At 47.6% G+C, this 25,126-nt stretch overlaps 9 protein-coding genes and 1 non-coding gene across 10 annotated transcripts; 3 read left to right on the forward strand and 7 right to left on the reverse strand.

Moving 5' to 3' along the window:
* Positions 1-387: 387 nt before the first annotated feature.
* On the reverse strand, positions 388-1,757 carry FPOAC1_009862 (uncharacterized protein; the record flags this gene model as incomplete). The annotated part of the gene is made up of 3 exons (XM_044854276.1): positions 388-494; positions 551-656; positions 708-1,757. 3 exons carry the CDS (start codon positions 1,755-1,757, stop codon positions 388-390), a joined length of 1,263 nt encoding a protein of 420 aa, XP_044706946.1.
* Positions 1,758-3,076: 1,319 nt separating this feature from the next.
* On the forward strand, positions 3,077-5,456 carry FPOAC1_009863 (uncharacterized protein; the record flags this gene model as incomplete). The annotated part of the gene is made up of 2 exons (XM_044854277.1): positions 3,077-4,789; positions 4,842-5,456. The coding sequence occupies 2 exons, from the start codon at positions 3,077-3,079 to the stop codon at positions 5,454-5,456; spliced, it is 2,328 nt and encodes a 775-aa protein (XP_044706947.1).
* Positions 5,457-14,414: 8,958 nt separating this feature from the next.
* FPOAC1_009864 (uncharacterized protein) lies at positions 14,415-14,807 on the reverse strand (the record flags this gene model as incomplete). The annotated part of the gene is made up of 1 exon (XM_044854278.1): positions 14,415-14,807. The coding sequence occupies one exon, from the start codon at positions 14,805-14,807 to the stop codon at positions 14,415-14,417; it is 393 nt and encodes a 130-aa protein (XP_044706948.1).
* Positions 14,808-15,646: 839 nt separating this feature from the next.
* On the reverse strand, positions 15,647-15,745 carry FPOAC1_009865. The gene has a single exon. It is a non-coding gene; the product is annotated as a tRNA-Ser (tRNA).
* A 736-nt stretch (positions 15,746-16,481) lies between these two features.
* On the forward strand, positions 16,482-18,147 carry FPOAC1_009866 (uncharacterized protein; the record flags this gene model as incomplete). Its single annotated transcript, XM_044854279.1, has 2 exons — positions 16,482-16,713; positions 16,760-18,147. 2 exons carry the CDS (start codon positions 16,482-16,484, stop codon positions 18,145-18,147), a joined length of 1,620 nt encoding a protein of 539 aa, XP_044706949.1.
* Positions 18,148-18,203: 56 nt separating this feature from the next.
* FPOAC1_009867 (uncharacterized protein) lies at positions 18,204-20,201 on the forward strand (the record flags this gene model as incomplete). Its single annotated transcript, XM_044854280.1, has 3 exons — positions 18,204-18,206; positions 18,531-18,541; positions 18,632-20,201. 3 exons carry the CDS (start codon positions 18,204-18,206, stop codon positions 20,199-20,201), a joined length of 1,584 nt encoding a protein of 527 aa, XP_044706950.1.
* A 99-nt stretch (positions 20,202-20,300) lies between these two features.
* FPOAC1_009868 (uncharacterized protein) lies at positions 20,301-21,641 on the reverse strand (the record flags this gene model as incomplete). Its single annotated transcript, XM_044854281.1, has 1 exon — positions 20,301-21,641. The coding sequence occupies one exon, from the start codon at positions 21,639-21,641 to the stop codon at positions 20,301-20,303; it is 1,341 nt and encodes a 446-aa protein (XP_044706951.1).
* A 1,019-nt stretch (positions 21,642-22,660) lies between these two features.
* Positions 22,661-23,337, reverse strand: FPOAC1_009869 (uncharacterized protein; the record flags this gene model as incomplete). Its single annotated transcript, XM_044854282.1, has 2 exons — positions 22,661-22,735; positions 22,810-23,337. The coding sequence occupies 2 exons, from the start codon at positions 23,335-23,337 to the stop codon at positions 22,661-22,663; spliced, it is 603 nt and encodes a 200-aa protein (XP_044706952.1).
* A 772-nt stretch (positions 23,338-24,109) lies between these two features.
* Positions 24,110-24,388, reverse strand: FPOAC1_009870 (uncharacterized protein; the record flags this gene model as incomplete). The annotated part of the gene is made up of 2 exons (XM_044854283.1): positions 24,110-24,319; positions 24,368-24,388. 2 exons carry the CDS (start codon positions 24,386-24,388, stop codon positions 24,110-24,112), a joined length of 231 nt encoding a protein of 76 aa, XP_044706953.1.
* A 25-nt stretch (positions 24,389-24,413) lies between these two features.
* Positions 24,414-25,049, reverse strand: FPOAC1_009871 (uncharacterized protein; the record flags this gene model as incomplete). The annotated part of the gene is made up of 2 exons (XM_044854284.1): positions 24,414-24,702; positions 24,760-25,049. 2 exons carry the CDS (start codon positions 25,047-25,049, stop codon positions 24,414-24,416), a joined length of 579 nt encoding a protein of 192 aa, XP_044706954.1.
* Between the last annotated feature and the right edge of the window lie 77 nt (positions 25,050-25,126).

Raw genomic sequence — 25,126 nt, forward strand, 5'->3', positions numbered from 1 at the left:
AGATCGAATATGGCTCGAAAAGAGCTAAAGTATTACAGGCAACGATACGATTGACTTGGCTGGTTATGGCTATCTCAGTACGGAAACTATCTTTATCCAGCAGTCTATAAAGTACCATGAATTCGACTCACTAGCCGCCTGTGGATACTATATTTATATAAATGGAACTGTTGTAAAATGCCTATATAGCTCATGAGAAGTACCACAATGCTCTAACGAGGTTGGGGTTGCACATGAAGTTTTCACTCGAAAGAAAAGCCATGGCCGAGTTCGGGCCGACATCGGACCATATCACAGTTGAGAATAATGGGTTGAGGAAAACCTATACATCTATAAACCCGGGAGGGTAAAGAAATCTGTAATCTAAATATAGTTATACAATACATTTTAGTGTCCGTTGACACCGTTTGTTCCATTCGTTCCATTGAGCTCATGACCATTTGCTCGGACATCGTGAATGGCCTTGGCAACGTAGTTGACGTTTCTCTCATTCACTGCAGTTTTGTTAGCTTCATCGAATCACCAGGAGAAAAAAGGTCGCAAAACTTACAGCCAGAGATGGAGATACGTCCTGACTTGAGCAAGTAAATGTGGAAGCGATCCCGAAGAACCTTGACTTCAAAGGGAGTCAAACCAGTGTATGAGAACATGCCAATCTGCAACACAATCAATACTTGATCTCAAACTTTGTTTCAAATATCACTTACCTGATCAACGATATGATTCCATGTTCCAGGAGTCTCCAAGCGTACCAACTCATCATACAGAGCTTGTCGCATGCTCTTGATACGACTGCTCATGACTTGCAAATCAGCCATCCAAGCAGCAGTCAACTCTTCACTGCCCAAAACTGTCTTGACAATCGTTGAACCATACTTGGGAGCCATAGAGATCTCGGATCGTAAGAGATACGAAAGGGTGGAGTAAGCATTATCTCTAATCTCCTTGGAGGGCTCTGCGAGCACGAGATGGATGGCACCTGTTCTGTGACCATAGAGACCAAAGTTCTTGGAGAAGGACTGCGCAACGATCATGTCAGGTCGAGGCTGCTGTTGGTAGAAGTAGCGGATTGCCCAGGCGTCCTCCGCGGGACTGCCGGATGCAAAGCCTTGGTACGCGGCGTCGAAAAAGGGGAACAGTTGCTTTCGCTGGCAGACCTCTGCAATAATCTTCCACTGCTCCTTTGTAGGGTCCAGACCAGTAGGGTTATGCGCACATGCGTGTAGAAGGACAGCATCACGTGGTTGAGCTTCCTCTTCGAGGGTCTTGATCATGCCCTCAAAGTCCAACGAACAATCCGACTTTTTGTAGTAGGGATACAACTTGGGCTTCATTCCAACAGATTCCCAGATCATATGATGATTCGCCCACGTGGGATCAGACACCCAAATGTTTTGAGGTCGAAGGTAATCCGCGACAAAACGAGCACCGATGTGGTTGGCTCCGGTTCCGGAGACGGTCTGCACGGAAGCGATGCTCAAGTCATCCTGATGAGCAAAAACAAGCTCCCTCGCAACCTTGAGGAACTGCTGGTCACCTTCAATGGGAAGATAATCGTGTCGAGTCAAGCTAGCCTCCTCAAAGAGATCCTTCTCCACGCGGGTGACAACGTCGAGAGGCCAAGATTTGCCTTCATCGGTACAGTAGACGCCGACGCCGAGATTGACGCGGTCAGGGTTAGAGTCTGCTCGGTAAGCACCAAGAAGATCAAAGATCTCGTCTGTGGGTTGAGGTGGTAACGAAGAGAAGCACGACATGGTGGCAGTGAATGGGTAATAGTAGATTGATAGATGAATGAGTGAGTGAAGGCGGTGGACAAGAGATCAGTCAGTGTGTGTCATGGGTTCGGTGCGAAGTGGTCCGGGAAAGTGGGTATTTTAGTTTTGCAATCCGCCTTTCAGGGTAGGGCTAGTGTGTCTTTTCAAGCCATTGTCTTCAGCCACGGTAGGTCAAGACAATGGCATATTGTTTTAGATGGACGCCATGGAACAAACATTTCGAGGTTGTTATGAATTGTGGTATTGTTCAATGGTGGGATTGAGCAGTGACTCAAATGGTGCCTAGGTATGTATGAAGGACAAGGTCACCAACGCAACCACTGTTGAACATACCAAAGTCAATCCGGACACATGATCACTGCAATTGTTTCACAACAAAGAAAACGTTTAAACCTTATTAAATTCATTCTCTTTTTATCCTGGTTGGTATTTTCTATCCAAGTTGCAGCGACAATCTTCCGACGTTGTATTGCAGAGCCACCATTGGCTGTGACGATGGCGATCAATACGTTCGAGGCTGAGTAGCCAAGACGGGAATCACCAGCGCGACAGGACAGGCATGGACCATTCCGACATATGACTGGGTCTGCTTTTGCTCCGGGACATCAAGCCAGGGCTTGGATTTTATGTACAAAGTAATTCTTGATCCCCCATATCCATCGAATACCTTCGTGTCAGTGTCAGCTTGTCTTTAAGTGAATGCAGACATTATTATCCACTAAAACCAGGACAGGCCTCGATTGTTGGCGTATCGGATGATGGATATTCCGCCAAGGTTACATAATGAAACGCTGTACTTCGCCACGCGGACAAGTCCGACCCATGTTCTCTATCTAGTGTGAGAAGATCATTGAACATCAAAGCGATGATCTTGAAAACTCATCAAATAGTTACGCTAGAAGGAATGATCTCATGCTGAATAAATCCAGTCATCTCTAGGTCTTCTTCTGACTTGAATAGACATAATCTCTGGTCATATTCCATCGTCCTCCAGCTCCCATCTCAAACAAACCCAAGTTTCACCTTGGACGCTAACAAACAAAGCCAAGTTCGGACCGACACTTTAGGCCAAGCGCCAAAAACAAAACAGAACAGAACAGAACCTGAACTGCAAGGCACCAAAAATCTCTTTTTCTCCTTGTCCTGTTTCCACCTCTTAATCTCCCAACAGGCGATCCAAACAAGCGAGACGCATCCCAGGCCCCATTCATTCCTTTCTCAATGACGACAATCGTAAAGACGTGGTAATGATCATTCACTGTCTTTTGTTTTAAAAAAAATAATAAGCCTCGTCACAAATGCACTCATTATTATTACGCCTTGTCCTCTTCACCGTATTTCTTTCTCCCTCTGACGCTGCGCATCTTCAGTTCCAAGACTGCCAGGGTCGACCTCCACCCAATACTATCATCTTTGAAGACCACTTTGTACCGAATACACTTTACGGTTTTCTGGAAAAGCAAAAAGATGAGACACATCTCAGCTTTAGGCTCTTGGCCAATTTTGAGACGTCAGCGGCTTGTGAGAGTGCCTTGGTCGACAATGCCTCTGTCGAATTGAGTTTAGGGGCTGTTGGTGGCACGAGGCGTTACAACAGCGACCACCAGAACGTGACTTGCAAGACAATCAAGTACAAGCAGATCAACCGGGAAGTTCATCTGCAATATCTGGATGTTTTGTTCAGGATTGATGATCCTGCGCCGCTGGCGGCTTATACAGTGGAACTCAACATCGACGGCCCCGAGCATTTCTCAGTCGCTTGTCTAAAAAGCTTCATTACACCAGACATTGGTTTGACTTTCCAGGGCATCTCTTCCTGGGGACCGGCTTTGATTTTTATTTTGGTCATTCTCGTTGCTGGATGGCGAGAATGGTATGATTTGGTGCATCCGCAAGGCGACGATGAAGAAAATGACACACAAAGAAGCCAAGACAGGTCTCACTTGACGAGAATCGCCGACTGTCTCACATACCTCCAGTTCATCTTCTTCTCAAGCTCCCTCACTCTCTATCAACCAGGATTTCTACAACCGGTCGTTACAGGAGTTAGTTGGTCGACTCTCATGTTTCGCAAGGGTATTCTATGGAGGGAATCGCTTTACTACGGCATCAACGATGGCATTCATGAGATCAACGGTACCTTTGGCGGGACAACAGGCCTCGAGCATATGACCCAGGTTATGGCTGCACCAATTACAGTTTACACGTGGGCTAATATCGCCGCCCTTGCTTTTGTCATTCTTCTTGGTCTTTACGGCATCCTTCAAATCGGCCTGCATGTGAGATGGACGCGAGATTGGTTTAGTCGGTCCGGCACCTTGACCCTCGAAAGTTCCACGTTTGAGCGACAGAAAGCTACGGTCTGGGTTTCTCTAAGGGTGTTCCTCAGCTACCTTCTGTTCCCATTGACTGCCTGGACGACATATCAACTCGACAGCGTAAGCGCACGACCACTATACTACATGTTTCTTGTGATTTCTGTTGTCGCTCTTCTCATCATTGCAAGTTGGTGGGGATTGGCATCGAGAAGTCCACAGAACATGGGCTATCTGCTTATTGACGACATTCACAAGCAAGACACGGATGGGGAGCCTTCCCGCACACAAGACTACTATACCCTCGTTACTTTTATACTCCTGTTCGCCCGCGGTGTTATCGTTGGTGGATTGCAGCGTTTTGGCACAGCACAAGTGTTCTCTCTAATCGCATGCGAAGTCATACAACTTTGCTTTCTAGCATGGGCCGGAGCAGCGCCTGGGTTGCTTTCTAAACCATTTCTCATGGCTGGTGCACGTCTTACTATTCTTCTTCTTTGCATGGGAATGATTCCTGATATTTGGAGTCATACGGCAGCGAGTGTGCTTGGCTATATCATTTTAATCTTTCATTCCATCTTCATCATTGGCATGTTCTTTGTTCCCTCGGCGTTGGAGTTTGGACGACTTACTGTTACTACTTATCGCGAATGGAAGAATACTCCGCCTCCCGAGTCCTCGCGAGAACGGCCTCAGGTATGCCACGTTATCTCAGGCAGAGATATTGGTTACTAACATTGGTTCACAGGTATACGGTCTTCGACAACTGAGGAGACGTCCCACAAATAGGACGAACCTCTCGGAAAGAGGCATAGTCAATTATAGAAGCAGTCTATCATCTTCGGAACATTCATCCAACACCAACTCATCATCAAACACATCAAACCGAGACTCAGATCCCGTATCACCTGAACTTCTCCGTACGTACTTCCGATCTCCGAGACCGGAGCGATCCATATCAAGTCTCTCCGAGAGAAACCAGCAATTTCCGTCATTCGAAATTGCAAGGCCCAAACGATCTATCTCGAATCACTCAGAGAGAGATCCTAGGTCTACATCTAGTCCGTCCAGCAGAAGTCGACGGTTCCCATCACTCGATAGGCCGGAGACTGTGTATGAGAGTCCCGATGAAAGGACGTCTGAAGGATCCAGTAGAAGCGAGGATAGTGGTGAATTGGCAGAACCTCCGTCACCGTGGGAGATGGTGTTACCCTTAGCCACCGATGTGGATTATTCTGTGCGCGAAATTGATAGATACTACGTTAGACCGCGAAGGGTGTCGTTTGGGAATTCGGGTAATGATTCTGATGAGTCGGCGGGCCAGGCTTCAAAATGGTTTAATAAGTTTAAGTTCTGGTCATGATGATATTCCTCTACTATATAGAAGCAGGTATATACTAATGATGGGAGCAATCCTATAATAATGAATTGATACCACACTAGCTAGAATCCGAACACACTTGCCAACTCTTTCCAATTCAGAGACATCCCTGTGCTCGCTCCATTCAACTGATGAATTACAAGATGAAGACGACACGGAGATACGAATGGAGAGTGATGGAAGGGCGAAACGACTCGAAAAGCCATAACATGTTGGTAATTCCGTACGACAGTCTTGTAGGAAATCGTGATTGCCCAACTGAGCAAAGCCACAATAGCAACTAGACGTGCGCGCCCTGTTGCTTGAGGACGATGTGGGAAGAGATCTTTGTTCACCAGAACTGAATAAACTTACTTTTATTAGGTAATTTTTAAGGCATAAGTCCTAAAGTATATATATAAAATTAATTTATAAAAAAATATAGTTTTTAAACCTAGATATTAATATAAATCTTATTTAAAAGTATATATTATAATTTATAAAATTAAAATTATAATAATTATTATAAAAGTTTTTATTTTTTTTAAAAATTAATTATTAAATATTTCTTTATTAATATTAATAAAATTACTATATAAAATAATAAACTTTAAAATTCTTATTAATTTTAATTATATATTAAATTAAAAAATTATTTATAAAAACTTAATTTTTATAATTAATTTTATTTTTAAAACAAAAAATTAATTAAAAAAATTTAAAACTGTCACAGCTCGAAGTCAGACCAACCTACCCTAGAGCCACAAGTGGATCAGATCACGTGGCGATAGCGTTATCGCCGTAACCTTAGTTAGACCGCCAGTCAGATCCTGAACGTAGCTCCTTGAGCTACGTCTTGTTAATAGAGCCTGACCTGCCTGCAGTGCCTATCCGTAGCAATAGAACCTATTACGCCCGAAGCGTTCCCTGTCCACCCGTACCGCCGGACTCAGCCCGTGACACTACGTAGCTCCTACCGTTTGGACGCCGAACGCAATGACCGCTAGACCGCTTCCTCCGTTCCTGCCAGATGGCGCAGACTCCTTCCGAGCCCACGCCCCCGAGCATCTCGACGACTGGTTCGAGTACTTCAAAAGTGTCTACACCTACGCCGAGGAAGCCCAGAACCGTATCTCTCACCTCGAGGACCAGCTCCAAGCCGACCAAGAGAAAATCCAGGATCGAGAGCATACCCTCCAGCGGATCGCTAAAGAGCGCGACGCTGTACAAATCCAACTCGAATATGTTGAGCAACAGACCAAGAGAACCTTGAAAGAGAAAGATGACGCCCTCTTTGAAGCCCGCCTGGCCGAACGGCGTGCCCTCGACGCCACCCGACCTACCGTACCTACTATCCGTGAACCCCCCGAGACTAGCGCTCCCGCTGAGCTTCGTGTAGCGACTCCTATGGGAACGACTCCTCCGCCTTCTTCCCGATCTACCGAATCAACCAGTCTTACCGAACGATTACCCGACCCTGACAAGTTTGAGGGCGAACGGAGCGACCTACGCCGTTTCGTCTCCCAGATACACTCAAAACTAAAAGCTAACCACGACCGATTCCCGACACGCCTCGCCCGAATGTCCTATGTAACTGGCCGTCTTAAGGGACGCGCCTATGCACAAGTCCTACCGCACATTAAAGCTGGTGAATGCCAACTCCCCGACTACCAGGATATTATCGATCTACTAGAACGCGCTTTTGGAGACCCGAACCGGATCAATAATGCCCGCGCCGAATTATTCCGCCTTCGCCAGACTCACAAGGATTTCAGCACCTTCTTCGCCGAGTTCCAACGCCTCGCGCTGGAAGGAGAAATGTCAGAAGAGGCCCTCCCTACCCTGTTGGAACAAGCTGTCTCCCGAGAACTACGCGGAATGCTTATACACAACCCACCGCCTAGCTATAAATATCACGACCTAGCCACCTTCCTACAAGAATTGGAAAACCGACGACGCCGCTTCGCAGCGGAGCCACAGCCTGCGTCACGAAAGACGAATATGCCGCTGAAGGAGTACCCCCAGACACTCCGAAAGAAGTCCCCATCGCCTCGTAGAGGGAGAAGCCCCCCCGAAAACCGCCAACCAGCCGGAGAACCTATGGACCTCAGCAATCAGCGCCGCTATAACCGCCCTAACCAACGACGGGAGAACAACCAGTGCTTCCGTTGCGGTTCAGCCAACCACTACCTCCGCGACTGTCCCGAACCTGACACACGTCCAACCAGGCTCCGTCAAGCCACCTTCGCTTATAGCCCCAACCGCACCAGCCAGCCCCCGTCTCCACACTCGCCTACATCCAGCCGCGCCAGTTCCCGCCGATCTAGACACTCCCGAGGACGCCAGGAAAACGGGGTGAGCCTGTCTTAAGTCGGCGCCAGGCTCCCCTCCCCGCACCTACTGTACCGAAGATTAAACTGTCCGCCGCCTCCGTTCATGGAATCCCGATTGAGAACGAGAACAACCAACGTTCGAACCTGATGATACTGCCTGCCAGCCTCAATGTGGCCGGAAGAGAACCAATTCCGTCTTACGCTATGACCGATAGCGGAGCGGAAGGAAAAGGGTTTATCGACGAGAGCTGGGCTAAGTCCCAGAACCTGAAGTTTAGACCCCTGAAGAGAACCTTCGAGATTGAAGTGTTCGACGGGCGACCTGCCGAGAGCGGGAAGGTCGCCTACTACGTCCGCGCCGGACTCCGCATTGCCGATCACGAGCAGAAGAGCATGATCTTCTACGTGACCCAGCTAGCCAGCTACCCTATTGTCCTGGGAATGCCTTGGCTAAAGCAACACGACCCGCAGGTGGGCTTCGCGGCCCACACGTTCACATTTAACAGCCCGTACTGCCAGAAATTCTGCAACACCCCAACCAAGCCTACAAGGATTAAGGCTTTACAGACCGTCCCGAAGAAGTTCATGCGCCAGATGAAAGGGAGTATCCCACCAGCCTTGGAGGGAAAGGATATCCTCCCGGTTTCCCTGCGAACCGCCCGAATATACAGCCAGAAGGACCGTTACCGCCTCTTCACCGTCACCCTGAAGCAACTGGACTACCTGCTTAAGCCTGAGCCAGAGGCATTCGTGCTGCCGGAAGAACTTCGAGAGTTCCAGGACGTTTTCTCGCCTAAGGAGGCAGAGAAGCTACCACCGCACCGATCTGGAGACCACCACATCGAGCTAACCCCAGGAGGAAAACTGCCGTTTGGACCCTTGTATGGAATGTCCCGGAACGAACTGACAGCCCTACGAGAGTGGCTAGACGAGAATCTGCGTAAAGGATTCATCCGCCCAAGCTCGTCGCCTGTAGCCTCCCCGGTACTATTCGTCAAGAAACCCGGCGGTGGTCTACGCTTCTGCGTGGACTACCGAGCCCTGAATAATATTACGGTTAAGGACCGCTACCCGCTCCCCCCTGATCAAAGAATCCCTGAATAACCTGTCTGGTATGAAATACTTCTCCCGTATTGACATCGTATCGGCCTTCAATAATCTGCGTATCAAGGAAGGCCAGGAGTACCTGACAGCATTCCGCACCCGATTCGGATTATATGAGTCACTGGTTATGCCCTTCGGCCTAACAGGAGCCCCCGCGACCTTCCAGCGGTACATTAATGATGCGCTGAGGGAATACCTGGATATATTCTGCACTGCGTACCTGGACGATATCCTGATCTATAGCCGGACCCGAGAAGAACATGTCGAGCAATTAAAGATGGTGCTTGAAAAACTGAGAGCTGCCGGGTTATTCGCAAACCCAGCCAAATGCGAATTCATGGTTACGGAAACCAAGTTCCTAGGCCTTATCGTGGGACGAGACGGCATCCGAATGGACCCTGCAAAGATCGAAACTGTTAAGAACTGGCAAACCCCGACCTGCCTGACAGATGTACAAGCTTTCACAGGATTTGCGAACTTCTACAGGAGGTTCATCCGTGACTTCTCTAAGCTTACAGCCCCGTTGAACCACCTGACAAAGAAAGACGTACCGTTCGTCTGGGACGAAACCTGCGAAAAGGCTTTCCGAGACTTGAAGGGAGCCTTCACATCAGCACCGATCTTACGCCCCTTCGATTGGACGAAGGACGTAATCCTGGAGACAGACGCCTCTGACTATGTATCCGCCGGTGTGCTGTCGCAATACGACGATGACGGAAGGCTGCACCCGGTAGCCTTCTTCTCCAAGAAGCATACGTCCACGGAATGCAACTACGAGATCTACGATAAGGAACTCATGGCCATTATTCGCTGCTTCGAAGAATGGAGACCCGAACTGGAGGGGGCACCCTCACCGATAAAAGTGATCACGGATCACAAGAACCTGGAGTACTTTACGACGACGAAGTTACTTAACCGACGACAAGCCCGCTGGTCTGAGTTCCTGTCCCGATTTAATTTCCAGATCACATATCGACCTGGGAAACAGGGAGTTAAACCCGATGCCCTGACCAGGAGGTCAGAAGACCTCCCTAAAGAGGGGGATGAGCGCTTAGCGCACCAAAGCCAGGTGGTCCTAAAGAAAGAGAACTGGCAACTTCCGCCGCTACGAGTCCAGAGAGCCCGCATCCGCCACCCACTACAACAGAACCAACCCGCACCAACACCCGAGGAGCCGTCACTCTCAATAGAGCTACCAGAAGAGATCGACCGCTTGCTGAACGAAGGATACCAGACCGATGAAGACCTGCAGTCGATACTACAAGCCCTCAGGACCGACGCACCGCGACACCCGAAGATTACGCTTGCAGAGTGCAAGATCGTCCAGGAACGACTGTTGTACCGGGACCGCATCTATATCCCGAGCCACGACGCCCTCAAGACCGCCCTGCTGAAAGCCTGCCACGAACACCCTATAGCAGGACACCCAGGTCGTGCCCGCACTTATGACCTGCTTTCCCGGGATTACTACTGGCCCGGAATGTTGGCCTACATCGAACAATGGGTTAAGAACTGCCATACGTGTCGAAGAGCCAACCCAGCCCGAGAAGCGAAGCAAGGTGTGCTGAAACCCTTGCCTATCCCCGAACGAGCCTGGCAACATGTGTCAATGGATTTTATCACACATCTGCCGCCCAGCGAAGGAAATGACGCCATCCTGATTATAGCCTGCCGCCTGACCAAGATGAGACATATCATCGCATGCAAAGGAACCTGCGATGCCGAAGACGCAGCCCATTACTACCTGAAGGAAGTGTGGAAGCTACATGGGCTCCCACAGACTATAGTATCGGACCGGGGACCCCAGTTCGTAGCGGAGTTCTGGCAGAAGCTCACCAAACAACTGTCGATCAGCTCGCTACTATCCACCGCTTACCACCCTGAGACCGACGGACAGACTGAACGCCTGAACGCTGTGTTGGAACAGTACCTGCGAGCCTACGTGTCATACCTACAGGACGACTGGAACCGATGGCTCCCCCTGGCCGAGTTCGCAGCGAACTCCCTGAAATCCGAAACCACCGGCGTATCTCCGTTCTTTGCAAACTATGGATTCCACCCGCGAATGGGCTTTGAACCCACGATTACAGTCAGAGGAACCCCAGCCACTAGAGACGCAGAACAGTTCGCAAAGACGATGAACGACATCCTAGAGCACCTGAGATCAGAAAGCATTGCCGCACAAGCCCGTTACGAAGCCCAAGCGAACCGACACAGACGACCTGCCCGACGATACCAAGTAGGGGGACTCCAGTGTGGCTAGACGCCAGGAATATCAAGACCCTTAGGCCACAGAAGAAACTAGACTGGAAGAACATCGGCCCGTTGAAGATCGGCAAGGTCATCTCCCCGTACGCCTATCGACTGGAACTGCCCGCCAGCATGAAGATACACCCCGTGTTTCACACGAGCCTGCTAAAGCCAGCTGCCACCAATCCGCTGCCCGGTCAGAACGTAGACCCGCCACCGCCAGTAGAAGCCGAAGGAGTGGAAGAGTGGGAGGTTGAAGACATTGTGGATTCCCGATGGGACAGACGAGGCCGAGGAGGCCGCCCCAGGCTGAAGTATACTGTGAAATGGGCCGGATATGCAGACCCAACAGAAGTCCCTGCTGCTTACGTGGAGAATGCTGCAGAGATCGTGGCGAACTTCCACAGGAGATACCCTGACAAGCCCGGACCACAGTAGCCCGTCTCGGCAGAGCTCGATGCTAAAGAGGGGGGCACTGTCACAGCTCGAAGTCAGACCAACCTACCCTAGAGCCACAAGTGGATCAGATCACGTGGCGATAGCGTTATCGCCGTAACCTTAGTTAGACCGCCAGTCAGATCCTGAACGTAGCTCCTTGAGCTACGTCTTGTTAATAGAGCCTGACCTGCCTGCAGTGCCTATCCGTAGCAATAGAACCTATTACGCCCGAAGCGTTCCCTGTCCACCCGTACCGCCGGACTCAGCCCGTGACAAAAACTTTTTATTATTTTTAAAATAATTTTCTTATTAATATTTAAAATTAAAATATTATTAATATAAATAATAATTAAATTATTATTTTTATTATTTTTAATTATAATATTTTTAATTATATAATTAATTATTAAATTAATAAATTAAAATTTAAATTTTTATTATATAAAAAAAAAAAGCTTTTAAAGCTTTTTATAAAATAAAATATAATAATAATATTAATATATTAAAAAATTAAATATTTTAAATAAAATTTTTTTTAATTTTTAAAATAATCTTTAATAAAAAAAATAAATTATTAATAATTTATAAAATATTTAATAAAAATAATATTATTTTATAAAAAGTTTATTAAATTAAAATTTATTATATTAAGAATCTTATAAAATTAAAAAATTAAAAAAAGTTTTAAAAAAAAAGAGAAAAAGCTTATAATTAATACTAACGTGCTTGATAAGCGAGTGAGTCAGATAAGCGAGTGGGTCAAAAATCTTAACCCTCTTTATTATCTAGATGATAAAATTGCTTCAATTCATTCAATTGACTATAACTACTCACTATACTCATCTCCAGAGGCCTGAATATCCTCTTGACATGTTCTTGCGTTATGCCCGGTCTTGCCGCATACACCACAACGCCGAACACCCGGTCCAACCGACCTTCCTCGACCACCACTTCTTGATGATTCTGCCACTACCTGCGTATTCACATCTATCTGATCAATTGATTGTAATGCTTCCTGTACAGTCATCGCTCCTCCTTTCTGTAGTCTTGTTCTTTTTGCCCTCCGGCGCCGGCTTAGTATTGCATTTGCCTCTTCAAGATTTCGGACCTGATCTCTTAATAGGACAACCTCATGCATAACTGCCAATGTTGCTTTTGTATTTGACTTAATAGCCTCAATTATTGACTCTGGGGAACTGCTCTTATGCATAATAACTCGTCTGGTAAGGTATTCAGATTGAGATTGAGCCTCTGTTGCTGTCTTTGGGGTCTTTGGAAACCCATGGACTTGGTGGTTGACTTGCCTCCCCAGGAGGCGTTGGAGTCCGTAACTGTATATCAAGCTTCGAGACGACGGTTTCTGGGTCAAGAGGATAAATTCCAGCTCCCCTAAAAGCCCCCTGGATATTGCTCTCTGTAAAGGTAGCTTGAAAAGCGGCATAAAAGGCTGGGAAGAACTCGGTCTTAGAATGTGGGTTATAGAGCATCTGATCAGATGCTCTATTTCTCGACCATAAGCATTCTTCAGTACTGAAAAACACCCGACATCGAGAGGCTGGAGTAGGTGGGATGCATGAGGAGGCATACAAAGTGTAATGATCTTGTGATCCTGACAGTATCTCTCAAAGTCGACAGAGTGGTGACTTTCATGACCATCGAGGATCAAGAGACGATAGAGACTAACTGATCGCTTCGCTGTTGATCGATCAAAGTGTTTTAGCCACTCAAGACCCAGCTCGTTATTTGTCCATCCATTTTGGCTTGTTGCAATAACCCAATCGCCGGGGAGGTTGCTTTCTCGATACCAGTTTGCAAGATGATACTGGCCTGAACCAATGATAAACGGCGGGATCGATTGACCTTCGGCATTTATCGCTGGAATTGCAGTAATCCATTCACGGTTTCCTGGCTGCACTGATTTTGGCCTTCCTTGCCTTTCTGAGCCTGTGACTACCATCCCGGACTGTATAAGGCCCATCATAAAGCCGGTCTCATCAAAGTTCCAGGTATCACCTGGTTGGATACTGTATTTAGCGATTGTGTTCTGTACAAGCCGAAACCAGCCACGAATAATAGTCGGATCTTCGCATTTAGCTCTCTGATAGTCATATCTCCGAAAGATACGCGTCTTTAGCTCTGGTTGTCGCTTTATAAAGTTATGAGCCCAGCGCTTGCCGACAGGTGATGCATCGCGGTCTGCAAGTAGAGAATTGGCCATTTCTTCCACAAAACGGATTCGCGAGGGAAACCCTCGCGAATCTAGGTCAAGAATAAACTGAACTATAGTCTGTTCTTCCAGATCAGATAGTCGCCGCGAGTTTGGGCCGGAATCACGTCGTGATTGAATGCCATTTTGGCGGCGGCGTAAGGTCTCAAATGGAACCTTATATATACCTGAGGCGCGTCGGAGACTAAGATTTTGGTCATTTTGAAGGGCCTGAAGGGCAAGAAGAATTCTAGCTTCATTTGAAGACTGTGACATAGTTGCTGGTTAAGAAGTATCTGATCAGATTGAAATGTTGTAAGGTGAGGGATTTTTGACCCACTCGCTTGTCTGACTCACTCGCTTATCAAGCACGTACTATAGCTTTTAATATAATAAAATTTAATATAATAAGAATAAACTTATAAGAATAAATAATCAATAGTAATATACAAAATGGATAGAAAACATAGAGTCACAAATAAACAATAGGATCAATCAGAAAAGAAATCTCATTGATGGCAGTACTTCTCTGCCAATCTACTTTTGAGGAGTCGATCCCAACACGACCAGCGTGTCAAATCAACACCCTCCTTAGCTCCACCATGCTGAGCACCCTGGTGCAACTTCAACTTAACCCCAGCGAGTCTTGAAGTAGTCACCAAGCCTCTCAAGCATCTCCCATCTCTCCTCTTGCTCAAGCCTCATCTCCTCCTTCTTCTTCATCTCAAGCTCCAACTTTGCAGCATCCACATTCTCATCCTGAATCTTCTTCAACCAACGATTCCAAAGATCGTTGTATTCGCGCTGCATAGTTCGAATGTGCTGACAAGCTGCACTAGCGTTGTCCTCAAGTCGCTCACGCTCAGCATCGGAAATGTTGCCGGAAAGCTTCTTGCGAGTGTCTGCGGCCAGAACAGTGAGCTTTTCTGATTGCTTGTCGATCTTCTCCGCTATAAGGTATAACTTCATAGCAAGCATGTCGGCGGTTTCGTCGCCGACGTAGAAACCGAATGCAGAAGACATGATGAATAGTATCCGGTGAGAAATGTTTAGCGTGCAAAAGAATCTGTAGATAGAGTTAGGTTTTTGGGAAGATGGGGGACTTACCTTTCGGATTTTCGTAGTTGATAAGTAGTTTGGAATAATGAGATTGGAATCAAGAGGTCTCGGCTTTATATGATTGAGGTGACTGTGTTCTGGCTAATGTGAGCTGTGACTTTGTTCAGCCCAAACAACTGAACAGACCCATTATGCAGGGAACACGAACAAGAACAAAGACTTTGGCATCACATCTTGGTTTAGTCACAGACATAGACAGGAACAAACCTTTGATGCAACGTATCAATCTATGAATAGTGCAACAATGATGAACTGAGACAGTGCTTCAAGCCGTCGGGTTAGTGATGACGTTGCATTTATACGCCGAAATGAACATATGGAATCTACGTTTGCTCACCCCAACTTTGCACTGCCTTCCCTTGAGTCGGCCACTTGAACGCCCTTGATCCATATGTTTCCCCAGCCTGGTTCTTCCGTAAGATCCGCAACTGCCAGTCCTTGAGCAGTCATAGGCTCTTGGACGGGTCATTTGGATGCGAATTTCCATGGCCGGCAAAGTGGAAGATGTGACATCTATCAAAGTAAGATATACCACCGTCTTGGTGGTTTTCGTCTCCAATCCAGTTGGGTAGATATGGAGTGATGTGGCTGGTCAAGTGGGATAAGATGGCGACATAAAAGACGATTTCAGTGGCGCAAAAAGGAGCAGATAAATTCCTAGAATAAAAGAAGAATCAGAATGTAAATGTATATATAATTTTGGTAGATATAGAGGGAGGTGCAAAAAACGAAGAAAAAAAAATCGACAACGGCAGGATTCGAACCTACGCGTGCGAACACAATGCCTATGATGTCTCGAAAGAGATAGCAGGGCATCGCCTTAACCACTCGGCCACGTTGTCTTGGTGATCAATTTAACTTTGAGTCTGAAATTACGCACTATGTAGACTATGTGTAGACGTTTAATACTTCGATCATGCACAGGCGGTTGTGGCCATTAACCTCCCAAGTTCCACCGTCTTGCCGTTAATTTAAATTATGATAATCGTCACGTCACACTCTACCCCCAAAGAAGGTACTATTAGGTGTAAACAATTGCGATATCTCTTTTTGGATCAAATTGATTCTTCTCAACTTTATCTGTTAACGGATTCTTGAAGTCACCGTACCATCGTGCATGTTTGTGAAATTACCCTACAATGCCACCCCAGTAAATCTCAACTCCCAACCTTGCTACCCACAGTCGTGGTTGGGAACACATTGCCCTATCTTATCTGTCCCAGGGCAATCCCTACCGACCCGGGATTAAATCAAGGACCGACGTGACAAACAAGAAGCGGTAAATATTTCCCAATCCTCGAAGCCTTGGCAACTCATTCTCCGCCCACAGATTGCAGCTTTGCGGAGCTTAATGTCAAGGTACCTGCTTTAAACGGTTTAAGCTTATCATCGGCCAACCCTAGTATGATAAGCTTCCTTGCTGATCGGCGGGGTAGACAGTCCAACAGTTCATAAGTTCCCATGCGAAGAGTCGTAGTAACATGAGTCTCTTTGTCTTGGCTAATCTATAAAATGTCGTAAAAGCCCTCATCGTGAGTCTCTAGCGTGGTAGGAGACTGTATCGCTCGTTTGGTAATCATGTCGCTCCGTGCTGTTTTCACCTCTGGCCTCTTGTACGTTAGCCTGGCTACGGCTCAGCAAACGTATGCCAAGAATCAGGTTGCTGTGGTAAACGATAGTGAGGAAGCCTCAAAGAACTTCCAGGATGTCGACGATGTGACGCTTGAGTCGCCTGCTTTCACCGATCCGAAGAGTATTCCTGCTGGGTTCATGAATGGCACGAGTGGCCCTACAAGTGATGCTACGCTGGGTATGTCAACAAACACAGCGCATAGTACAAACACTAACCAGACCAGAATACTTTCTCCAGAGTCTCGCATCTCGCAATGACTGGTTAACGTACCAGAGCCCTGCATTCAAGTCTGACGAAGGACGCTCAATTCCTTACGTCTACCTCTCTACATCAACCCAGCCCGAAGTCAAGGCCAATGCATCCTCGACAGAGAAGCTGCGAGTCTACCTGCAAGGCGGAGTTCATGGAAACGAACCTGGCGGCGACCAAGCACTTTTGGCCCTTCTGGGTAAGTTCGATGCCAACTCTACCTGGACAGCTTCGATCTTGGAAAAGATGGACATCATGATCCTACCTCGCTACAACCCCGACGGTGTCGCGTACTTCCAGCGTGTTCTTGCCACTGGATATGATCCCAACAGAGACCACATCCGATTTGCCAGCCAACAGACCCGCGATGTAAAGGCTTTGATCACTGATTTCCACCCTCACATCGCCGTCGACGCCCACGAGTTTGGCGCCACGAGACCTTTCGGAGACAACAAACAGTGGAACCAAGCTGTAGACGGCCAGTTTGATGCCATGAAGAACCTCAACATTCACAAGGATATCCGCGAATACTCCGAGTCAGTCTTTGCGCCCAGAATTGCCGGCGCCATGGAAAAGCGCAAACTGCGCTGGAGCCCTTACATCGTTGGCAGTGCTGCGGAGCCCTTGGTCTTTACTCAGCTCGACACTCAGGCTCGTGCAGGTGATGTATCTTTGGCTCTTACCCAGGCTATGGTATTCCTCACCGAGACTAGGGGTATCATGCTGGGTGGCCAGAACTTCCAGCGTCGTGTGGCCTCGGGATTAACCATGATCGAGGCCATTATCCAGACTGCTGCTGACAAGGCTGAAGAGGTGTATGAAGTGATCGAGGGAGCCCGTCGCAAGGTTGTTGAGAGTGATGAGGATATTATTATCAACGACAGCTACCAGCCCGAGAACCGAACTTGGGATATGATTGAAGTTGAGACCGGAAAGCTGGTCAAGGTCCCCATCAAGTTTCTCAGTTCCACACCTGTTAAGGCCAATCTGACACGAAGCCGTCCCGAGGCCTATGTCTTCCCACAAGCCTGGAAAGAAGCCGCCGACCGTCTCCGTCTTGTCGGTGTCAAGGTCGACCAGCTCCGCTCCGAATTCAAGGGTGAAGTTGAAGCACTCAATGTCACCAGCATTACCGTGGGATCAACCGTCTACCATGGAACAGTTCTCAACACTGTTACCACTCAGACTAAGCGCAAGGAAATCAGCATGCCTGCGGGTAGCTTTTGGGTTTCTGCCAGACAAGCTGCTGCGGCGTATGCTTTTGTTGTTCTTGAGCCTGAGAATATTGATTCATATGCTACCTTTAACATTTTGCCTGTCAACGTGGGAGATGAATACCCTGTATACCGTGTTATGGCCTAGGAAGGAGTAGAAGTAGTAATGAGCAGATGATCTTAGTCTTCTAATACTAAAGATATATGGTATAAAAAGAATACAATACACAATCTCGTCTACAGGATCCGAAAACGGTTAGCGTGAATGATGCCATTACTACTGGGCTCTTATCGCTGATAGCGAGGGGAAGAACTGACATCTCAGGGCTCTTTAGTGAACTTGACCGTTAATAAACCTCCCATTGTTCTTCCACCTGCATCCATCAAACAAATTTATGGAAAATACTCCCTCTACAACTCGCAAACGAAGCAGTGTCCGACGCGCCAACGTCACGGCCTGTCAGCGATGCAAATCCAGAAAGCAGCGCTGTGATCAAAATATTCCGGCGTGTTCCTCGTGTGCACGTGCAGGTGTGCCTTGTGTAAGCGTTGACATCGACGGTCAATCAGCGCCTCGGAGGCATCTTCAACTCACCCAGACACGGAAGAAATGCCCGCTGACCTCTTTCCAGTTACATAAAAAGCCTCGAGGATCGTGTCGCTGAACTTGAACTCGCTTTACAAGGTCATGGAATAGATGCCGAATCTCTCGCCGGGAGTCGGATCTCTCAAGATGCTACCGAATCAACCCCCGAACCGCGACAGTCAAACGACTTGAACTTACTGAGTCTTCTCATACCAGAACCGAGTCATGTCCAAGATAGAGCAAGTTCCGGCTACCATGCTCTTCTTGGTACCATCACCGTGCCAGAAAGAACCAAGTTCCCACCCAAGTCTACTACCATCCAACTTGCGGCGACGTATTTTGAACATTCCAATTTTTTCTCTCCCATCCTTGATCAAGAGTCCTTCAACAATATCATCGCCATCTTGTATCAAGATCTGGAGAATGTCGACCAAGGCAAACCCATCCAGAGATTCCAACTCTGCATGGTGCTAGCCATCGGCATCAGACTTCTCAATAGAATGGACTCTGCTGTTCCGACAACAGCATCAGACTCATTTTTCGCCTCAGCCATCGAAATCCTGACAAAACGACCACAGGCTACTTGGAAAGGTGACCTACAGCATTTACAAAATCTCCTTCTTATTGTTCAGTACACAATCTTTGCATCTAATCTCTCTGCAGCATGGCACTTTATTGGTCTGGCAACCCGTTTGGCTATCGACCTCGATCTGTTGAATGAGACTCGTCTTTCGGGCGGCCACGCCGAAGAAGCCATTTTGGATGCTGAGACGAACAAGAGACGTCGGGTATTCTGGTCAACATACATTCTCGAAACCAACCTCTGTGTTGTTCTCAATCGCCCCCGGTCGATACCTGACGAAGCCGTATTTACACCCTTGCCTTCGACAACTGGCCCCGAGTCCTGCAGCGCGCTAGCGAATCACTGTATCCTATTTCGTCAACTCGAGTATGAGATATACCAGACCCTCAACTACAAATCCCCAGCAAATGGAGCCTTCTTTGACTACAAAGTGTGGAAAGCCGGCATGAAGGATCGAATGTTTGAGTGGCATGCTACTGTTCCGCCTGTTGATTCTAGGTCAAAGCTCGCACCTCAAAACTTTTTCGATGGCGCTATGTACATGACTCTTGTGTCTCTTTTCTCTCCATCGCGTCACTTTCCAGATCTGTCGGAATCTGAATTGAGAGATCTAGCCCAGTATGCATCGACGAGTATAGAGCTATATCGTGAAGGGTTTAAAGAGGGGAAGTTGAGATTTTATTGGCGAACAACGCCCAATCTCTTCCAGTCTGGTGCAGCTTTGGTTCATTGCATCAAAAGTCTCACACTACAAGGGTCTGTTTTTGATGTGAACGGTCTCAAGAGCCGTGTCTCCATGTGTTCAACTGTTCTTTGGGGAATGGCAGAGCGATATTCCCCTGGAGCGGTGTATCGTGACCGATTCGACGAGTTGGCAGCATCAACGTCTGATATCACAACTGATCTTTCGGCCGAACTTTCCGACAACTTCACCCTTGGGCAATGCGCAATGCCCCAATTGGATTTAAATGGGACGGCAATGTGGGCATCAACCCCTCCAATTTTGGATCCGTGGATATTCGACCCAACTTAGTTTCTACAAATATTCTACGCTGAGACAAAGAATACAGACAGTTTGTTTCCTATCGCGGGTGCCGACATGATTGTCTATTTTGTGAACTTTAACAACTACCTACAACCCTTTCAAAGGGTCTGGTGGTGCAGGATCATTCTTTAGACTCTTAGCAAATGCTGTTCTCAACTTCATTACCGGTTGTATGACCCAGGTATTATAAGCCAGGATATCTGTCTCCTCCTTCGGATCTCTCACAACGTTGAACAGATATGGCGACTCGAGCTTCCCAGACGACTGATTTACTTTAGGTTCCCAGACCAGATGAAGTTTCCAGTCCTTCCACTTCACAGCACGCAGTTCGTCCTTGATGTAAAACAGAAATCCTTCGCGCTGGGATTTTACTAAAGTTGGATTTTGGAAAAATGCAACTTGACTGACGCCGTCGATAGGACGATCGGATGGTGTCTCCGCACCAGCGATTTCGAGAATGGTGGTGAAAATGTCGGTTACGTGGACCATCTCATTGGATGTTACGCCACTAGGAACACGGCCTGGCCAACGAATGATGAAAGGCACTCTCAGACTACCTTCCATGGCCGTGTGATATGTTCCAGACCATGGCCCAGCAGTACCTTTGTACGGCGGTCTGAACTCTGGCCCATTATCTGAGGCAAAGATGAGGACGGTATTCTCGCGAACTCCCAACTCGTCCAGATGATCGATCAACTGGCCAACCCGGTAATCCATTTCAGCCATTGAATCAGCGAATTCTCCATGGCCGGTCTTGCCCTCAAAGTCTCGATGAGGCAGCGTCGGGAAATGGAGATGGACGAGCGGATGATACAAGAAAAAAGGGCTTTCAGCCTTGACTTGACGCGTTAGCCAGTCTTTTGACTGATCAACGAGCATCTCATCAATCAACCGCCGCTTCTCGAGGTCATAAACGCAAACGTTCTCAGAATCTTGCCCTGCGAGGCCCTTCATGATATATGGTAGCTCTGCAACCTCGGGCGTGTATCCCAATGCAGAAGTAAACTGGCTCTCGTCTGTTGTTCTCGGGATTCCGAACCACTCATCAAAGCCCCGGTCAGAAGGGTACCTCCCGGGGATATCACCAAGGTGCCATTTGCCATGATGAGCGGTTGCATAGCCTTTTGGTTTGAGACATTCTGGAAGCGTTTGCTCCCAACTTGTGAGGCCTTGAGGGAAACCTGCGGGAACCGATTGTCGACAACCTGTGCGGATAGGATGACGACCTGTCATCAAGGCTGAGCGTGTAGGAACACAATCACTCTCCACATTAAAGTTGTGCAGGAGGAGACCTTCTGTGGCGAGGTTGTCGATGCGAGGTGTCGCAGCACCACGGAGGACACCACCACCATAGCAGCCAAGCTCACCCCAGCCAAGGTTATCGGCTAGAATGAGTACGATGTTTGGCTTTGATGGATTCTTGGACATGATTGATGACGGCGGCTTCGAGAAAGATAAAGACAGACAAAACAATGACTTGCTTGGACGTGATTGTATTGCAGAAGCTCACCATTAATCCGATTCAAATCGCAGACGCCTAGTAATTATTATTTGAAGGATATTGAGATTTCTCCAAGTTCCAATGATCGATATCGGCGAAGCGGCCGAAACTCCACAATTTCGCTCATCGCCGACGCTCACCTCCGAAGGCTAAAGGTATTGCGTCCCTTTATTCCTATCTCCCCACAAACATTCTCTACGAATACAGATACGCAATACAGGCATTCAATGGCGAGCTTACTGGTTCAGCTATCATCTCTGATAGAACTTGAGGATCGTCTTGGTGGTGATGGGATGTTATAAAGACGACAACAAGTCTTCAGTGACTGGATAACCGACTTTGCAAGACATTGGCTCCTGTAATTACTCCAATTCGTCAGACGCGAAATCGCCATGCCTCTCAAGTTGAACCATAGTCGAGACTCCAAAGAGGGTCATGATATTGACAATGCTATAGACTAATTAGGAATTTCTCTTTTAATAGCTAATAAAATTAAGAGTTATAGGATTTAAACCTACTACCTTCGGCTCAGAGGATAAGCCATTGGCTAAGCCCGGTAACCACTAACCGCTGGACCACCGACCCCCGATCGTAGTAACATTAGTGATGCCTTGACTGACACACTGACAACCGACCTCAACATAACAAAAGACGACGTCAACCTGGGAGATCAACTGATGATGGTCGGCATCATCATTGCAGAAATTCCCTCCAACATCGTTCTGCAAAAGCTCGGTGCACCTATCTGGCTAACAGACCAAGTCCTCATTTGGGGAACTGTCGCCTTGACACAAGCTTGGGTAACCGATATTCATTCATTCTTTGCCACTCGATTTCTGCTCGGCTTCTTTGAGGCTGGGTTTATTCCTGGTGCTCAGTATATGCTTGCCGTGTTTTACAAAGAGAAGGAGTTAGCGTTGAGGACAACCATATTCTATTTCGGAAATTATTTCGCCACTGCGACGGGCTCGTCGATTGCAGCTGGTGTGCTCCAGATGGGAGGCATCCTTGGGCTAGCGGGCTGGCAGTGGCTTTTCATCAGTATGTCTTGAAAATATTGCCAGACTGGACCTTCAAATCCGCAGGGGCACTTACAATATGTACTGGCTTATGCAACGCTACAGCTGAGGATATTTTACACACGGTTTCAATTCCCAACACTCGGTACTCGGGTCGGGATAACACAGAGAAGATCCCTAGGTCTAGCGTTTTGTGGAAGTTGACGTCTTGAATGAATTGCCGATAATAAAAGCAGATTTCGTATGAATCTAGGTCGTCTAACCTCGTTTTGCTTTCTCGGACGCGATGGGACAAAGATACGCAATTGGGTGTATTCGCCACCATGGACAGAAAATTGTTGATACGGTAACTCGTCGAAACGAATAAATGGCGGAGCTTTCGAATGGCTTGGGTGTCACCTGTTGAAAGCGGATTCGACAAAGTACCCTCCGCCCACTGTATAGCCAGTGTGACGATCGACCCGGCATCGCGGGTCCGATCCTGGCGGTGGACGACCCAAAGCGCGTTTTGCAGTAAGTCGTGTAAGAGTTGCCTAGATCCTGCCATGTTGTTTAGAAACAACGAGAACCATTCTCGTTCCGACAACAAGTACTGGGCGAGCATAATGGGTGATGCTTGTATGAGACATGATGTCGTATCATAACTTGGTATCATGCCTAGGATGTTGATACGAAGCTCTGCTGGCAAGCGTTGAAATGGGTCCATCGTGATCAGAACCGCTTTCGGATGGTCGAAGGTAATGACCGTGTTCTGTAAATCTAATCGTTACGATAAAAGGTAAAGCGGTGGAGTTCTGATTGAGAAGATGTCGAGTTGGGAACATTGAAGGAGAGTTGATAACGAGCGAATGTTCCGAGAGGGTGTCGCGTCCTTTTTAAATGTGGAAGAAGGATTATCGAAACTTAATTATTATACTTTTGCTTTGCCTTGCCACAATCATCGTGAAGGAAAGTCATGGAATATTTGTGTTGGATGACCCACCAGAGCCAAATGTAAAGTCGAAGAGGACGTTGAATGCAAAGGGTGTCACGTGCTCGATCACGGCATAGGTCAAAAAGGCTTCTACTTTAATCTTCAATTTCTTCGTCCTCTCACCCCCTCATCATCCTCAAACATCGTTACAGATGTGCATGTTGAGGCGGAAAAGAGACTCTCATACGCAGCTCTCTTTTGAGCTATGGCTACCAACATTGGCAATCATTTCTCAGGTAAATGATGGCAAATACACGAACTTTGCTCCCGAAAGATGATAAAAACCTCGAACAGTACGGAGCCCTAATGTACCATCGAATAACACTGATAAGAAATGTCATTCTTTTCCGAACCTCTGGTGTCGCATGTCCACGCTGGTGGTGTCGCTGGGTGAATAGCATTACTAGCGGAAGCCGAGAAGCTCAGCCACGAGGCGGTCAGCGAAAGTGTTGTAGGGCTCGATGGGAAGCTCGGAGTGCTGGATAGTGGGCCAGGTAACGCTCTCGAGGCAAAGGGCCGGGTCGTAGATGCACTCCAACAGACGAATGCCGATGTGAGCGGTAAAGACGTGGGCCGTCATGGGGTCGTGTTCGGTGGAAACAAGCAGTCGAACCTAGTAAGTTAACGTCAGACAAGCTTACAGAGGTAGACGGGAAGTAACAGACAGGAAAGTTTCGGACATACGGGTGCCGCTCCTTGCTCCATTGCTACTGGGCCAGGGACAGAATCAGACCGACGAGGTAAGGATCCTCAGACCACTCAGGGGGAGTGACGTTGCGAAGTCGAATACGACAGACTCGAGCCATGGGAGGGTTTCCGCCGTCGCCGGGGTTGCTCTGAGGTCGAATGTTCTTGAGGCGAGCCCACTTTACGTCGTCGTAGTGGAAGTAGCCAACAATGGGAACTTCGCACAGGGCGGGAGAGCCGTAATGGTAAATGTAGCAGTCAGAGACGTGGACGTCTTTAGTATCAAACATGAAGACAGCCTTTTCCTCACTGAGAACCATAGAAGTCAGCATGGATTAAAATAAAAATGTGGGAGACAAGACTTACGGATAATGCGACAGCTTGGTGTCCATCAGATCAAGAATCTTAAAAAAGGCAGCGCTTTTGGATGCCGAAGTGATGCTCTTTTGATAAAGCTGAGACAACTGATAGAGGGGTTCGTCTTCCTTGGCTTCATGGTACTCTCGAACTTCGGGGAGGGCATCCATGCGTCGGAAGCGAATGTTGAGGAGATCAAGATGCTGGGCGGTCCAATAGAGAGGATTCTTGCAGAACCAAGGATTTTCGATAATCAGTCTATGAATACACTGGTAATCAAGCTTTGTTTCGGCCATCATGATGACTGTTTGTGCCTTGCGGGCAGTCGCAGTGATTGTGGTCTGGTTCAAGTTTGTTGGTGTTGATGTTGATGCTG

Source organism: Fusarium poae, chromosome 3 (genome assembly GCF_019609905.1).
Source record: "Fusarium poae strain DAOMC 252244 chromosome 3, whole genome shotgun sequence".
Taxonomy (NCBI): domain Eukaryota; kingdom Fungi; phylum Ascomycota; class Sordariomycetes; order Hypocreales; family Nectriaceae; genus Fusarium; species Fusarium poae.